At 43.5% G+C, this 17,898-nt stretch overlaps 1 protein-coding gene across 2 annotated transcripts; it reads left to right on the forward strand.

Moving 5' to 3' along the window:
- Nucleotides 1-6,873: 6,873 nt before the first annotated feature.
- On the forward strand, nucleotides 6,874-13,728 carry LOC308407408 (uncharacterized protein). Of its 2 annotated transcripts, none has more exons than XM_080899029.1 (7): nucleotides 6,874-7,049; nucleotides 8,336-8,671; nucleotides 9,327-9,641; nucleotides 10,208-10,300; nucleotides 10,604-10,702; nucleotides 11,391-11,428; nucleotides 12,518-13,728. In XM_080899029.1, exons 1-7 carry the CDS (start codon nucleotides 7,010-7,012, stop codon nucleotides 12,689-12,691), a joined length of 1,095 nt encoding a protein of 364 aa, XP_080755155.1. In that variant the 5' UTR covers nucleotides 6,874-7,009; the 3' UTR covers nucleotides 12,692-13,728. The 2 variants fall into 2 exon arrangements, with proteins under 2 accessions (XP_080755155.1, XP_080755156.1); XM_080899030.1 differs by having other exon boundaries at nucleotides 10,211-10,300.
- Nucleotides 13,729-17,898: the final 4,170 nt, after the last annotated feature.

Here is a 17,898-nt window from a genome sequence, read left to right on the forward strand (position 1 = left end):
AACAAAACAAAAAAAAAAAAGGATGGTGTTCTTATTCTATTATTATTACAGTGGTTGAAACATCATAAGTCTGCCTTCACTTTGTAATCCACATCAGTCCTGCTGCAAATCCCACATTTCCACAGCGTTCCTGTGACTTTTGGTGTTCTTTAGGTCAGCACTATGTTGGTGTTTGTATTGAATCAGATTATTTGTATGGAACAGACTTTGGTGTCACACCAGTTTGTACTACAGGATGGAGTAGGGAGCTGATGTGGGGTCCAGTCTGTGAAAGAACAGCTGTTCCAGTTACCCTAACTTACAACAACAACACAAGCAGTGGATGTGATGAGCACGTTACCTACTGAACTGCAAACGGAGGAATTTCTGATCATCTGTGGATCATTTTTGTTAACTGCTTATTCAGCTGAGGGTCACAGGGGTGGAGTCTGTCCCAGCTGTCACAGGGAGAGAGGCGGGTCCACCTGCACAGGTCGCAAGTCAGAAAGGACAGAAACCACACTCTCTCATACACACCTATATGTTTTGGGCACAACCTGACAACCGTCTCATTGGACCGTGGGAGAGCACATGAATGTCACAGAAAGACCCCAGCTGACCAAGACCCTTGAACCTGGAGACTTTAATCTGGGCAGCAGTGCCTGACATCACCTCACCGCCCCGACGTCAGGCTCTAATCTTGTGTTTGTGTTTTACTCCAGGGCAGCTGCCGTGACACCGTCACCTGGAGGAGTTTTAGTTTAGAACTCCTGTTATCAGATACATGGATATAAAGTCTTTACTTTTTATGTGTCTTTATGCAATACACGTGGATTCTGTCAACTCAGTATTAATATTCAAGTCAAGCCAGCTTCATTTGAACAGCACATTTTAAAAATAATTACTCCATTACTAAAATAATCAATAGCTGCAGCCCTACAGCTGTCCCCACCTGAGGAACTGGCGCGGGTGCAGGGGCGGGCCGGGCCCCGGTCGCTCTCACCCCGGGAACAGGGATGGGTGAAGGAGCAGGTTCAGGAGAAGCCCCAGGAACTGGAGGATAGACTGTGCTGGGGTGAAGCTGCAGAACAGGAGAGCCAATCTGAGCCATACTTGGGAGTGATAACTGCTATTAACAGCCATTGGATAGAGTGATAACCATGGTGGGTCTAGTCAGTATAATCAGCAGTAAATGAGTGTGTGGGTGAAGAAATGCTGCACACAGTGCTGTTTGATTCAAGAACCCAAAGCAAAACTCAAAAAGTGTCTCAGGGAGGGGAACCAGCCAGATGTTGTCAGTGTCACTGGTGGAAATCCAGCTGCACTAACCCTCCAGTACATGAGACCTGCCACACAAACAGGCCTACAGAAAGACAGGGTGGAGTGATTCAGCACACAGTACACAGGCGGCTGCTGGCTGCAGACAGGCTCATTACATACAGAGAAGTTCTCTTCACACTGATGCAAATAAAAGAAATTATATGACAGATTTTACAGATGTATTTAGCAGTCAGTCAGCACTTTGAGGTTTTTGATTCCATAATAGTTGTTGTGAAATCAGAGTAAGAACAGTGGGCTGGACCTGTCTGGGAACTTTGTCTCAAACTGACAAAGAGCTCCATCGTCATACATTAGTCTGAAGGTAACAATGTTGAGAAATGCGAGAGCTTGTAGAATATTTCGAATGAGTTTGATTTGTTCCTTCATCCTGTTGATTTATAAAATTCATAACATGTGTGCTTAAACAACATTAAACTGTAGGTCTCCTGTCATAATCAGTTCAGTTATAATCATACTGAAATACCATTGAAACGTTTTTTTACCATGAAACATGAACCTGGGACAGTTGCCTACAAACACCAAGCAGGTAGTCCTCTGATTACATCAAACAGGAAACAGGCCGATAAACAGATAAACAGATAAACCCTCAGCCTTACACTGGAATTCAGTGTCGCGAAATCAGTTTTACCCCGGTTCTTTTTATTCCTCGAGCATCCAGAGATGGCACCGGACTCAGTAGTCATTTTCACAAAATCTTTATTCATCTTTATTCATCTTCATTTATCTTTACTCTTCTTCATTTAAGCATGCACTTCTAGAAGGGAAGATGAGGCCGGTGTCCCTCTGCAAAAATCTTCATCCCTTTGTTAGTTCCACCCAGCTTTATAGAAACAACCCCATCATAAAACCCCCCTACGGTGTGCTGCAAACTCTGTCTGTGTCTATGTGAGTGCTCATGAGTGAGTGTGTGCGCATACCTGTGTGTATGTGTGTGCACATGAGTGACTGTGCGTGTGGATGTGTGTGCGTGACAGTTAAAACACTGTGGGTGTAGGTGACTCCCTAGAGGTCATAAAACCCCTCTCCCTTCTAGACCACAGTTACAAGTATCATAAATGTTGCAACCCCCACCCTAAAGCTTCCTCTGGGGAATTTCCACTCAGTGGGGGAGAAGCCTCCTACAATCTAAGTTCACAACAGAGTGAGGCCTTTATTACTCTACACACAGTGTCTCTACAATAGTTCTATATTCTACAATAACACATTTCTAAACTCTAGATCAGCTAAATATTCTACATCAGCAACACTTCAAATGTTTCCAAACACACAAGTTGCTCTCTCTCAGTCTCCGGTAGGTCACAAATATCAGATTACAGCTGATTTATTTATTTAATTTGTTTAATATTAAACGTTACTTTTTTTGTTTTTTTTTTGTTTTTTTTTTTGTTTTGTTTTGGTTTTTTTTGGTTTTTTTGCCTGTCCCGTTTGGCTCTTTTGCATCAGAATTGTTGTCTAAAGGCAAAGAAAGATGCCCAACGGATTTACTTTACCAAATTGACCATCCCAGCCTTGCCGTAATGGTCCATTTGATTCACCTTTTATTGTTTATTTTATTTTCACTTACTGAATACGGGACAGACTTGACTGGGGGAAAGAAGGGGAGAAAGAAAGAGGGAAAGAGAAACAGCTGAGAAGAGGGACGGGGGAGAAGGGCAAAAGACAAAAACCAACAGAACGGGCAGAGAAAAAAAAATGCATATATCAATCACCTGGATCACCTGCTGAGAAAGAAAAAAGAAAGCAAGCAGAAGAGAACAAGAGTAATAGAATAAACAACATCACAATGATATATGGGAATATGACAGTAAATACTAAATATTAAACATTATTGTGCAGCACATAAGATCAACAGAACACAGTGTGCTTTGAGGTAGGAGCCAAAAAGGGTGTAGTTTGTGGGTGTGATCACCCGTGTGTACACCTGTGAGCATGGACGCGCTTGTTTTTTGTTTTTTTAAAAGGTTCCTTCATGTAATAATCTGCTAGAGGGTGTGGGGGGGCCACAGCCCCGTCCTCCAGGGCGTGAAGCAGGTGTGGAGGAGATCAAAACTCCAGACATCCAGAGGCCCCCAGAACACAAGAGACCAAGGAAGACCAACAGAGGGGCAGCCGCGCCACTGTCCCAGTAAGAGCTGAGGAGAGTCCCAGATGAGGGTTCACTCAGCAGCCGCGGAGCAGAAGCCAGGGGGAGTTGCAGTGACGCGCCCGTGAGCTCCGCCGGCAGCCAGCTGCGCCTGAGTGACCGAGCCCCAGGCCGAGAGGCCGGGGGCACCCCACCTCCGAAGTGGCCCGAGCGAGCCCCAGGCTCCAGGCCCCGATAAGCGGCCGCCAAGGAGTGAGCCGGTGTGTACCTGGATGCCCATCCCCGGACACAAAGAACCACCAACGCACCGATGTCTGAGGGGGTCCGCCACTGGCAGGGGAAGTGGTGGTAGGGGGAGATAGGCCTCCAAACCTTGGAGGGCCTGAGATGTCCCCAGAGAGGTGGCGCCTGACACCCAACCTGACATATAGACACAGACATACAGGCACACACAGACACAAACATCCATTCCCCCCCCCCCCCATGCTCTCATATGCACTTACTCCACACTCAACCAACGTGGAGACAGACATAAAGAGACGCTGTACACACGATCACACTCCCCAAGCGTACTCTACATACCGGGTCTAGGTGCCCTCGCCCCTGGAGGGGGGAACTGCACCCAGACCCAGGTGGTGTTTCCCTTTTCCCTGCGGTGGGGGGAGGCAGACCGCCCCGACTCCGCAGCAGCAGGAAGGCCCCACACCCCAGACCGCAGTCGGACGGCCAACTCCTCCTCCTAGCCCCCCTGCTCCAGCAGGTCGCAGAGAATGGGGGTGGGAGAAGACTCCAAACCTCCCTCCACCCGCTCATTGTAGTGTTGATGCATGTGTGTTCTAAGGTGCATTTAAAACCCAGGAGGGCATGGAGCTACCTGCCAGAGAGCAGCAGGTAAGCGCATAGTCCCTCCTGATAGCCCTCAATGTCTACGTGTATTTAAAATTGAGAGGTGGGCAACGATGCCAGGGGTGGGGTGTACACCCTGATGGTACTTTGGACTCCGTGTATCGTGCCCACCCCCAAGATCCTATATGTATGTGTAATGAGAGTGTGAGTAATGTGAATGTCTAAGTTGTGGGATAAAATTGAGGCAGAGGCAGCCAGAAGGGGACAGGGGGGGGGGGGGGGGGGGGGTAGCCTCCTCTGCACCCTGGTGACATACCCCTACTCCAAGGCCCTGCATGTGTGGGTGGTTGTGGTGGAGCGGGAAGAGGGAGGCAGCTGGAGATGGGGAGGGAAGGAAGGGAGGGGCAAGTGACCCCTCCCTGGGGCCAGCTCCCCCGCTGACCCCAGTAGGCACCCCCATACTCCGCGACCCGCCAGGGAAAGGGGGCCCAGGCCCATCCAGACCGGGCCCAGTGCAGCAGCGCCGCCCGGCCCCACAGAGCCCGGGACAGTCCACCCAACCCCACCACAGAGAAAACTGCACCCACCCCACCATCCACTCATCTTCCAGACTACATAAGACAATAAACACCCAGGCTGAGATCTTCCTCCACCTCTCCTGTATCTCCCCCTCCTGCAGAGGGAGCTCCTGAGGAGAGGAAAGCTCCTGCAAGATGTGACAATCTCCCCCACCAGTTGAAGAGCCCCCCAGGTGGCTCGACGCACCGGCGGCACCCTGCTCCAGGGCTGGGCCCCCATGCACCCACCCACCCACAACCCCGGCAACACACCAACCAGGACCCAAGCCCCCGAGGCCCGGTCCGGGTCCCAGCCCAGAGACGGAGCGCCCCCAGAACCTCACGCCCATCCCGGACCCACCCAGGGGCAGCCAGGTTGCCAGGTCAGTAACCCACGTCCGTCAGCACAGACCCTCCCCTAGCCCCGCTGCACGCAGCCGCGAGGAAACAGTCACCGGAGAGCCAACAGAGCCCCTAACCGGACATGACCGCTACCCCGGGTTGAGCCCCCCAAGGAAGATGCCTCCGGGGAACCCCCCGACGCCCTAAGCCTGTCCCTACCCCCACACCAATCACAACAGTGAAGGCGGGACCAAACTATGACCCCCCACCCCCACTAGGTGATGGAGCTGATCAAAGGAGCCCAGAGCAATTGATCTGATGTGGTGGCAGAGGCTGTATCAAGACTAATGTAATCTAATAGATAATTTCTATATTGGTTAGAATTAAGATTATTTTTATTTTTCCAGTTCATGAGGACTGTTTTCTTGGCTATGCATAGGGCAGTGAAAACCATATGGGCGATATTCTTTTCTGAAGTGACATTATCTAAGCTGCCCAACAAACACACTAAGGGGGAAGTTGGAATGTTACATTTCAGACACTTTGATAAGTCTTCACATATCTCGCGCCAAAACTTCTGAACTGGTGGACAGAACCAAAGGGCGTGGATATAATTGTCCGGTGAATTGGTTTGGCAGTGTGAGCAGTTGTTGGTAGACGTAAAGCCCATCTTGAACATCCGATGACCTGTATAGTGCACTCTATGTAATATTTTGTATTGAATTAATTGAAGACTGGGATTTCTAATTAGATGAAAGGTTTTTAAGCAAATCTGAGACCAGAAGTTTAGGTCTAAGTTAACTGATAAATCCGCTTCCCATTTTGCAATAAGAAGTGATATTGATTCGTCTGTTTTAGAAAGCATTCTGTATATTTTGGATAGTAATTTGGGGGGTTTAAGAGTAAGAAATTGAACCACACTTGGTGGTGTTTGTAGTTCAACTTGACCCGGTTTAAATTTCTTTTTTACTATGGATTTAATTTGTTGATATTCTAAAAATCTTTTCTTGTTGATCCCATATTGTGTAACTAGTCCGTCAAATGAAATAAATTCTGTTCCTTCTAGTATATGTTCTAAATATTTGATTCCTTTATCACTCCAATCTGAAAAGTTTATCATATTATTGTTTTGTAATATGTCAGGGTTGTTCCAGATAGAAAAAAAAAAAAAAAAAATATTAAACTTTACTCTGTCAAAAGATTTTTTTTTGGGTCTCAGGAGGATCAGTTGGCTGAGTGTGACAGTCACATTCCTGCATTCCTGGAACTGGAATATTGAGCTAACTGGAATAATGTTGGGATGTCTCATGACTCGTGCGTCACCTTGCGGTTCAAAGTGGTATTACATGAGGCTGTCATGTAATACCACTTTGAACCACAAGGTGATTGAAATGTTTGATATAATATCAGAACTGTTGTTCTTTCATATTCTGTTCATAGATGTATTTAAATGTGCAAAGATTTGAAACTGTTAAACAAACTGTGAGAAGAAAGAAAGTCTGACTCTTTTCTAACATTTGACCCAAACTGTTTTTCTAAATGATCCCAAACTATCTTCAGATACAGTAAGAGAAATGATTTCATGATGAATGATGATCATTGTTGGAGGTTTTGGTCACTGTGCTGAATTTAACAGAGTCAAGTGTCATCATTGTATTTCCACTTTGCACATAATACTATAAATATAAGGAGGAAGCCTGAGGCCCTGCAGCAGACTCACAGACGGATGCAGAGGGGAGGAGTGTAGAGGTGCTGTGGTGTTTGGAGGAGGGACTCCTTCAGTCAGAGAAGTGAGGCGTCATAAGTTCCTGGTTTCCAGTGAAGAAGAAGAGAGGCAGCAGTGAACCATCAGAGCCTCATCATGAAAGTCCGTCACACTCTGATCTGCTGCTTCTTCCTTTGTGAGTACATTCACTTGTTCTTTCTGTCACTCTCCTTCTTCAACATGTTTCTGTTGTTAAACATGATGATCAGAGTCAGCTATGAGTCACTTTCATGGACGCTTCTTCCATTCAAACTGCTTTTATTCATGATTTCATGGATGTGTTTGTGGCCAGTATGGACAGAAGAAACCATCACAGTGAGACATTCATGGACATGTTGCTGCTCACTTTGGCTTTAGGATTCGTCCTTTCAAAGATGGTTTCTTACAAGTGTTTGTTACGTCCTCAAAATAACCTGTAATATCAAAGTAAAAACTCCACCTGATACTTTCAGTTATTATTTGAAAATACAAACTTGTTGATCAAGTCAATGAATTTTTCTTTGAAAGACAAAAACACATTTTGTTGCTTTTACTGTTACATGTTCATGTTTCTTCACTGTGACTATTCACAGTTCACTCCCACAGTGCATATAGATTTGACAAAATGCCATCACTTCCTGCAGACAAATATAAACCTGTGAGTGACGTGAGTGAAATCTGTCAGCATCTTCAAACCCAGAGTTGTGTGAAAAGTTATTTGCTAATTTTCCTGTTTGTCCTGTTGGAGCTGAACAGAAATACGACTGCACAGAGTTTAAATGCTGGAATGAACTGAAATCATTCACATAAAGTAACTGACTCACATCAGCTGCTGAGTTTGGCTTCAGAGCTTTAAAATAGAGTCATAAATTACTCAATAACATGTCGTTCATTGCAAGTATTTGTTACGTCCTCAAACAAACTGTAGTCAGTGATATAAAGGGGAAAAACTGCTGCTTTCAATCATCAGATTATTTCATTTACTCAGTAAAACTAAATTACAACAAATAAAAACTTCATCACTGGTTTTGTTGTTGCTTCATGAACTTTGACACCAGCAGTACATTTAAACTAAATGATGACATCACTTCCTGTGGATGAAACACATGAAAAACTTGCATGTTGAGCTGTTGCTTCAATCTCTCAACACATAATTACTACAAGTACCACACAGAGGAGTTATGAGTCATTTACATGTTTTGTTTATCTTCATCTTTTATTGTCATTTTATTCATGCATAGGAAACATGTTCAGATATATTTTGAGTCGTGTCGACTGGAAGAAGATTTTCCACCACTTTAGACAATAAAATGTATTTGACATGAATCATTGTTGTTATTCAGACTTTAGTCTCAGTGTGTCTGTGTGTGAATGTTGTGATCAGACTGCAGCTTCTTACAGGAAGTACAAACAGTAACTATTGATGGTTCATGTTTCCAACAGCTCTGCAGGATGGAAACCCTGAAGTCACCGATGCTCAGTTTCTTCACTATGGAGTCATTGGAGGAGATTTGGCAGCTGGATTCTCCTTTAATTCTCCAGGAACATGGAAGATGTTCTGCAGAGAAGAATGTGAAGGAGAAAACATTCTCATTAATACAACTGATGTCAGAGCTCAAACAGGCAGATACAGCATTGAATATGAATGGACTGGTTCTCATGGTTTATATGTGAGCATCTCAAAGCTGACTGAGTCTGACTCTGGACAGTACAGCTGTGGTTTGGGTGGATCTTCATCATCAGCTTCACTCACACAGTTTGTGATCGTTGTTGCTGAAGGTGAGTTTCTGTTTCAGCTGTGGAAATGTTTAGTTTCTGTTCCTGAAGCAAAGTTTGAGTTTCACTGACAGCTGCTGACGGTTTAAAGAAGCTGAAGTTTGTTCTTCTGTCAACTGTTGGTTACATTTGGACTCCTCTAAGTAACCGATGAACTGCAGCTGGGACACGAGTGTGTGTGAATATTAGTGAGTGTGTCAGCTGATAATGATGTGAATGAAATGTTGATGTCAGAACAGACGCTGATGAATGGAAGAAGATTTTCTGATGTAACTTTGATTTTCTTTGATGAGTTTTTGCTTCTGTGTCGTCGGTTTGATCTTTCCAAGAGTTCCCCTCACAGCAAAATGGATTCTTCCTCAATGAATGTGTGAAAATCACATTCACAACACAAACGTCCATCCAGACTTTAAATGTACTTAAAACCATGAAGGGTTCACATTTTAGAGTCTATACTTGTCATAAAAGCTGATTTTCATGAATCCAATCAGTCTGATGATGAAGCCGTTTAAATCTCACTTAATTCAACAGTTCCTCTGTCAGACTGGTTGAACTGGGCAGCTCCCAGTGTAACTGTGGATCAAACTGCAGTTACTCTGATCAGACTGCATCATCTTCAGCACTGATAGTAACTATTGATTGTTTGTCTCTTTAACAGCACTGCTGGATGGAAACAATGATCAGCTGAAACACTTTGATAAAGAAACTGGAAGCTCTCTCACAGTCGGATGTTCCTTTAAACAACCTGGAGACAGAAAGTTGTTCTGCAGGGGAGAGTGTGGAGGACACAACATTCTTGTTGACACAAATAATAACAGAGCTCAGAGAGGCAGATACAACATTGGATATGATTCAGGAGTTCTGTATGTGAGCATCACACAGCTGACCAAGTCTGACTCAGGACGGTACAGATGTTACCTGAGTGGATCTTCCAGCAGGTCATTCAGAGACTTTGAGGTCACTGTCACAGACGGTGAGTTTTTACTGACATTAATCAAATGTTGTCAGAGTGGAGCTGTTCAGCTGTTCCTTATTTCCTGTCATATATCTGCTGTTCCAGTGGTGGATGTTCATGTTGAACACGAGCAAAGTTTCTAATAATGAGCTCAGTGTCTGTACAGTGATCCCTGTGAGCCAACAGCTCAGGCTGCTCTCAGCACTCAGTTTATCTCAACATAGAAACAGAATTATTTAGAAACAAGATTATTTAGAAGTGTGAACTTTGTAAAGTTACTGTGATGGAGAGCAGGAATCAGAGTGTGGAGCTGGAAATGAACAGGTGACCATTAATGTCCCTAAATGTCTTTATTGTTTCCAAGAACCTGATATTTCAACATACATTCATATTTTATTTCATTGTTAAACTATTTTAGTGCATTTTTTTAATCTAACACTAAATTTGCCAAACTGGTTTTTTCTCAGTCAGTGGATCCATTTAAGGCTCGTTTGATTTCTCAGCTGATTTTTGAATCTTTGTGTTTTTCTTCTTCACAGCTCCAAACATTTATAAGTCAAACTTTCCTCTCTGCTCTTGTTCAGCAGCTGGACCATCAGCCACAACTACAGGAAGCTCCACACCTCCATTAACTTTGACTGGAAGCACTGAGCAGCCTGAAAGAGCAGCATCTACAGGTACATCCATCTATGAGTCTGAGAGTAGAAACATTGACAGATTCTTTATAACCTGAGTGAAAACTGGTTTAATTATTATCATAATTACTCCTTAATGTGTCCTGTTATATGCTTTTCATTTAGTTTGACAAGTGACATTAGCAAACAATCTGAAGTGAATATGTTCTTTAGAAGCTGTAAAATGCTAAAATAACACTAACTCTATTTCATATTATTTCAGTCTGTGGGTGATGAGTTCTTACTGTACAGCTCTATATACTGTGCGCATGTCTTCAGCTTGTTGTTCTTCTCAATCTGCTGCAGATGTGCTGCTGGTTGTGGGTCTGACTCTGGCTCTCATCATCATCCTGTTATCAGTCTCTGTGCTGATATTCTGCAAGAAAAGATCCTCTAAACCAAAGGGTGAGACAGCAGGAAGCACACAGACAGACACACTCATCGCTCAGTTTGTATTTAATTCTTTGTGAATTAAAGCTTTGAAAAGACAAACACAACAACACAACCTCGACCCAGAAAAATCACTGAACAAAAACCACCTTAAGATCTGAATTCAGGTTAAGAGAGTGAACTGCTGCTCAGTTTAAACTTCCAGTTACACCTGGAAGTGATGTAATAGTTACTGTTACAGCAGCAGGTGCTAACATTAAACTGACTGTGATTTACAGACAGCAAAGCAAATTAAAAACAAACCAGAAACAATCTTTTTATTACACAAATGAAAATGTAAAGTTTCACATTAATCATTGATAAATAGCCCAAAGCAGAGGAGTCACGTGTGGCTAATGTTACAGTTAATTTATACTTAAAATACTATTCTGCCTTGATTAAATCTGTCGTGTGGCTCCTGCTAATGTTTTGGTCGAAAACTACTTAAAAATGACTTTTTAAAAACTGAAGGTTTCTGACCGGCTTCAGCATGTTGGAGGAGATGTGGTGGAAACCATCACGAGAATTTATATCCAAAGCCTGGCAGAAATGTTGTCTGAATCACTCTCTGAATAAAGTCTTCAGTGTCTTTGGTGAAGGTCGTCACAGATGGAGATCTGTCAGCACTAAATCATCAAAAATATTCTCTCTGATGTGTTTTCAGATCCTCCTGTGGAAACCGAGCAGGCTGCTGTCACAGAGGTGAGTTTGATCAACTTTACTCACAGCGTCACAGTTTTGGTGAAATTAGTAAGTAGAATTTTATTAGTTCAGCAGGTTTAAAGATAAATATCACACAGTGCTGATAGCAGCATGCTAGAACATAAAAACATGACCTCAGAGACCTGCTGCAGACGTGTGGATGGAAACGTTCACTGAGTACAGTCATACTGTGACACAATGGGACTTAACTTTGTAATATTTCTTAAGTGATAAAAAAGGGTTTAACAACAGTCACCTTAATGGTTTCTGATAGATTTAGTACATGTGTCAAAGGGACTTTCCGTTACTTTACACACAAATCTGTCAGGAGCACAAACTGGGACTATTTTTTCTTCAGGTTGGAGAAAGTTATCAGTGATCCACCTACTGTACATAGGCTCTGCAGCTCAGAAACATTTTGGGGTTTGAGAGACATGCAGCTGAACATCATGTGTGTTAAAGTGCTCAGAATGTGCTGAAACAGTAAAGACCCCAAACAGAAGCCTGTGGAAGACAACAGGCAGAGGAGAATACTGAAATTAGAAGCCGCCACCTGGCACACAATGCACCCGACCCCTATGGCGCCTCCTGCGGGTGGTGGGCCTGCGGGAGGATGGGCCCATGTCTCCTCTTCGGGCTGTGCCCGGCCGGGCCCCATGGACTAAGGCCCGGCCACCAGACGCTCGCCCTCAGGCACCCTCCCCGGGCCAGGCTCCAGGACAGGGCCCCGGTAACCCTATCCCGGGCAGGGTAAACGGTTCCCTCGATGTTCTTTTCATAACAAAACATAAACAGGAAAATTACACACAAGTGAGGGGTTCATTTTTCATTCTTAAATAAATAACATCAGTCACACAGTGCTCACATTATTTATCACCTGTGATGCCCGATGACAAACAGATGCCTGAACACACCGGCCCTTTAATGAACTGTTCTATTACAAGAGCGGGGCTCCGGCCCCACTCACTCAGGGCTGACGACGCACCTGCTCGTCTCGTCCTTCGAGTCGGTTTGTGTTAACAATCCTAAACATTATTGAAAATGTGGCAGCTGATCAACAGTTTCATCTCTGCTTGTTCTATTTTTCAGGAGGAAGACGACTCGAGCAAACTCACCTACTCTGAGGTGAATTTTTCCAAGAGGACTTTTGGCTCTCCCGACGGAGCCTCGAGTGGTAACACTGGTGAAGTTATCTACTCTGCGCCTCGGGTCCATGTGAGCTCTGATGTCAGAGATGATTCGCTGTACTCGAGTGTAGCTTAGCTTCAAGCTGCTGCTGCCACGTTTCTCTGTGAAGGGACCAAAGGAAGCTTTTAGTGTAAATAATCTGATTCACACCAAAATCTGTTTGAATGGGATTTTATTTTAATGTAACAACAGGACGGTGACAGCGTGTGATTGGTCAGATGCTGTGATGTCATAGCTTTGTAAATTATGGTCACTGAGGGATTTTGGTGTTTTGAAGTTGAGCACAGGTCCAATCAGTGATCCTGTGGCAGTAAAGTGACTCAGTGAAGATGCAGGGAAATCTGTCAGACAGCTGATCTGCACAGTTCTTAAGTTTACTGAAAATATTTTCAGGATCAGAGCTTTTCCTCTCCTTCAGTCACTCGAGGAGTTAAAAAACTTTGTTCCTGTCATGTACCATGTACACACACAGTTCTTTGCTAAATCTAAAGTATTGAAATAATTCTTTAAAAAAAGAAAAACTTCTTGTCTTTCACAACTTCAGAGTCACACGAGTGAAGAAAATGGGGAAGTGTTCAGACTGCATGCTCAGCTTGGTGTCAGTTTAGCAAGATTAACTTCCTTGATTAGCTTCTGCAAAGTGTCAGGACACTGTTTAAAACTGATGCTTTAATGTTTAACAGGACAATGTTTTACTGAAATAAACTTTCATAATGTAGAAAATCTTTAGCTTATTAAATCAAACAGTGGTGGAAGTGAGTGCAGAGCAAAGCTGCATTACCTCCAACAAGCAGATAGGTGCTTGTTGGCTGTACCTGGATCAGCTCTGGATCTCTCCAAGTTATTGAACTCACTTCCACTGGACCTACGATCTGTGACACTGTTGGACCTGCCTGTGCATGCTATCTGTTTACCTTGTTTGAATTCTTGTATCTTACTCTGTGCTGTAAAGAGCTTTGTGACTTTTGTTCTTGTAAAGCGCTGTATTAATAAACCTTAATTACATTAATGAGAGCAACCACATCGACTCTACAGACACTGAATGTAATATTTACCACCTCACTTGTTAGCAGAGATATTTTCTCTTTGTTCAGTGTGAGAATAAAAGCTTTTTTCTATTTGATATCAGCACAGAAAATGAGTTTGTTTGTATTCAGTCACTGCTGTTGAGCAACAAGTGTCTTTCACATGTTTGTCTTCCTGTTCAGCTGTTTCTATGGCGACTAAATTTGCATGTTGTTATCAGAAGCTGTTCTGCACAGTTCTTAAGAAGTTAACTGTCAGTATTATCTGTATGATGTGGACCAGGCCTCTTCCTCTCCATCAGTCCTCTGAGCAGTCATGTCTTTCACAACCTCAGAGTCAGTCACGAAAAGAAAAAGAGGATTTTCAGACTGTTACCCATCAAATATAAACCTGCTGAGTGCTGCTAATTGATAGAATAGAAATGTATCAATGAGCACTCAGCAGGTTTTTTTCTGCAAGTTTAAGATCTTCATTTCAGCTCACTGTGTAAAACTGATACCAAATAATGTTTAACAGTGGAAGCAACTCCACTCTGAACACACGCTCACCTGCAGACACTGCACCCGTCCACGCCTCCTGCTCCACTCTTCTCTGACTGGGCGGCTGTAGCTCAGGCGGTACAGCAGGTCACCTACTGATCGGAAGGTTGGTCCTTCGATTCCTGGCTTCAGGACAAGTTGTGTAAAGTGCTTTGAGTGCTCAGAAGAGTAGAAAAGTGCTATATTAGAACCAGTCCATTTCCCATGACTTTTATGAACAGGACCCCAAAATACCTCAACTCCTCCATTCAGAGCAGCAACTTGTTCTTCATCCAGAGAGAGCACACCAGCCTTTTCTGGCTGAGCAGCGGGGACTTGGACTCAGAGGTGCTTAGTCTCATCCCAGCTGCTTCACACTTGGCTACAAACTGCCCTGAAGTGTGAACTAGATGTCACTGCATGATGAGACCAAGAGACCACATCTTCTGCAAAAAGCAGAGTGATCCTGACGCCAAGAAGGTGGAAACTATCTGCCTACAAATTCTCTTCATTAAAGCTGTGAAAGAGTTGGTGACAAACAGCAGCCCTGGCAGAGCCTGGAAATGCAAACCAAGCTCTCACTATAGTTGTACAGGGACTGAATGGTCCTTCACATAAGCTCCAGGAGATAACAAGATGGTTCAAGGTTACAAGTCCAGAATAAAAAACACACTTTTCCTCCATAATCTGAGTTTTAGCTTAGAGACAGACTCTTCTTGCCAGCATCCAGGTAAAGATCCACCCAGGGAGGCTGAGGAGTGTTGGAGCACATCCTCCATCCACAAAAAAGACTTCCAGACTGTGCTGCAGAGTCATGTACAACATCCTGAGCCTTGAGCAACTCCTCACTCTTTCCTTCCACAGAAAGTGTTGGTGGGATTGAGGAAATCCTCAAAGTATTCTTTTTACCATCTGATTATGTCCTTATTGTGGTCAGCAGCGCTCAATCACTGCTGCATGCAGCGTGAGCAGAAAGCTTCCCCTGAGGTTTCCTCTCAGGTCTGAGCAGGCACCATGTTCAGGGGCAGCAGGTCCGAGAAGCTCTGACACTGGAGTTTTTCAGGAAAATAATAATAATAATAATAATAATAATAATAATAATAATAATAATAATAATAATGGATTGCATTTATATAGCACTTTTTGAGACCCTCAAAGCGCTTTACAATTCCACTATTCATTCACTCTCACATTCACACACTGGTGGAGGCAGCTACAGTTGTAGCCACAGCTGCCCTGGGGCAGACTGACAGAAGCGAGGCTGCCATATCGCACCATCGGCCCCTCTGGCCAAAATAAGCTGCTGGATATGTAAACTTCTCTTCAGTATAAATAAAGTATTTATCTTCCAGCTCCCAGTTTAGATTCAGAGGAAGACAACTTCTCTCCTTTTACAAGAGAGTTTTTCCTTCCCACTGTTGCCACATGCTTGTTGATAGGGGAGACGTCTGATTGCTGGGTTTGTGATGAATTACTAGAGATGGTGCAGAGACTGATGAGAAGGAAGGGTGTAGTAAACCACAGCAGACCTGGTGACATTTTTATGGTTTTAAGCATCCTTTATTAACTCTCGGTTGCTGTTTACAGCACAGCTGCAGCTAACCCGCTACCAGCTCAACATAACAACAACCACAATGACACAATAAGCACAGCTTTTTATGCTGGTGAGGTGTGATTGCAGATGCCGTGCAGGTGAGTCCACCTCACCTGCACAGCATTGCAGGCCACGGCCCATCACATAGGGGTTGCTGGTTTACTTGGCAGACACAGAGCTCCAGGAGGGTTGGCAGGGTTGGTATTGTGGTTGGAAGCCAAATTTACACGTCGAGCTCAGACTCAGTTGGTGATAATAAGAAGCTGCACCTATTTATAAATGCTAAAAATCATCCTCAATACAACCTCAGAGTAATTCTGAAGAATGATTTGGTCCACAGGTAATTCTGTTTTTGTGTTTTGCTTCATGTTGTTTTTCATTCTTTCATCCAGTGAAAAGTTCAGAAAAAAATTAAAACGTTTAATCAAAAATGCACATGAGGATCATCTGTTCATGATTGAAATGTGTTGTTAATCCAACTGCAAGCCAGGTGCTGTGACTGAGCAGTGTTGGGCAAGTTACTTTGAAAAAGTAATTAATTATAGTTACTAGTTACTTCTTCAAAAAGGTAACTGAGTTAGTAACTGAGTTACAAGATTTTAAAAGTAATTAATTACTTGAAAAGTAACTATTGCGTTACTTTAAAAAAAATGTTTAACCCTCTGGGGTCCAGGGTGTAATCGCCATTTTTAACTACTTCTGATGTTTCCTCCACATTTCACCTTTAAAAACGATTTACTTTGTCTTGTTTGGTCTCATCAGCACAACCTCACGTGTCTGAATCTACAGTCATGCTTTCATTTTGACTACTGTAGTAACACAACTGATCTAAAATCAGACAAAAAACACATTTTTTACTGTAACAACCACAAACAAATCATATGTCATAACTCTAAATGCAAATATAAATTATCAATTTTAAAATCATATGCACAAGTTTTGCAAACAACAAAGTTATTTGCAGCCATTTACCTTTTACCTTGATTTTTTAAAGAACCATTTCAAACTATTTACACAACAATCAGCTGTTCTTCAATAAGAACAGCTGGGCTGTTTTTGTTTCGTTTGGTTTTTTTGCTCATAAGCAGAGAGCGCTCGCTGCTGTCCTTAGACAGTAAACGTGACGAAACTATTGAGGAAAAAACGCCGCGTATATCTTGTTTATCACGACTCTGGTTTTATGTGGCCTATCAACACAATTTAAAAGCTGGTATATGTCGTCTTGTTGCTTTGTCATCTGTGAAGCGGTCGTGCTTTTTTTTTTTCCTGAGACGCCGTTCAATAGTCGACCTTAATCTTACAGAGAATGTGGTGATTTGATGGATAATTAAAGTCAGTCATATATCCACAAACACAACAAGCTGAAAGTCAGTGATGCTGCTCGGTTTGCAGTCCTGAATATCACGGCACAAGCAGGATTCACTGCACTGTTAATGTGAGCTGTGTTATATTGCTGCCTCTGTTCGGTGGTGTCGAGCCAAACGGACTTTAACGTGTGTTTGAACGAGCTGACGGTTCACTCGTTAAGCTGAAAGAAAGATGCTTTAATCACAGCAGTCACACATGTGTCCACTGCACCATCTGGAACTCTTCTTGTTTACACTCGTAATAACACAAACACTAAATCCTGCTTCTCTGTGCTTCTTGTGTAGCAGTGTGTACACCTGAGACTGTCACCTGTCTGTCTGTCCTGCACTCTCTCTCTGTTTCTTTCTCTCTGATTGTGGAATAAAAGTATGAACATGTGTTTATAAGTTACACTTGTGTCTGAATCCTGCAGCTTATCACACATTTGATTTCCATGTGTGACAACTGCAAGTGTCCAGAGTGAGGACAGACTGAGGGACCCACTGCTGCACATCATCTGTGAGGCTTTGCAGCCCTGATGATCCACCAGGACAAACTCAGCAGTGTGTGAGGAAGAGGAGGAGGAAGAGCCAGCAGCAGCTGACAGATGGAGAGAATAGACAGACTGTTCCCTGTTTGTGAAGGACTGCTAGGAAAGTTTAACTGTCTGTGCTGAATCAGTCTTATTAGGTAATGTTCACATAATGTGATCATCCCAGTGTTTCCAGTGTGGGAGAAAGTACTCAGAGTACTCAGGGCCTTCAGGTTACACACTATGAAAGGCAGCAACAAGTTTG

Source organism: Rhamphochromis sp. 'chilingali', assembly GCF_963969265.1.
Source record: "Rhamphochromis sp. 'chilingali' genome assembly, chromosome: 12".
Classification (NCBI taxonomy): Eukaryota; Metazoa; Chordata; class Actinopteri; order Cichliformes; family Cichlidae; genus Rhamphochromis; species Rhamphochromis sp. 'chilingali'.

Coding starts and splice junctions, on each gene's coding strand:
- LOC308407408 (XM_080899029.1), top strand. CDS start 7,010: ATGAAAGTCCGTCACACTCTGATCTGCTGCTTCTTCCTTT. Junction 10,301..10,603: donor TGAAAGAGCAGCATCTACAG/GTACATCCATCT, acceptor AATCTGCTGCAG/ATGTGCTGCTGGTTGTGGGT. Junction 10,703..11,390: donor AAGATCCTCTAAACCAAAGG/GTGAGACAGCAG, acceptor ATGTGTTTTCAG/ATCCTCCTGTGGAAACCGAG.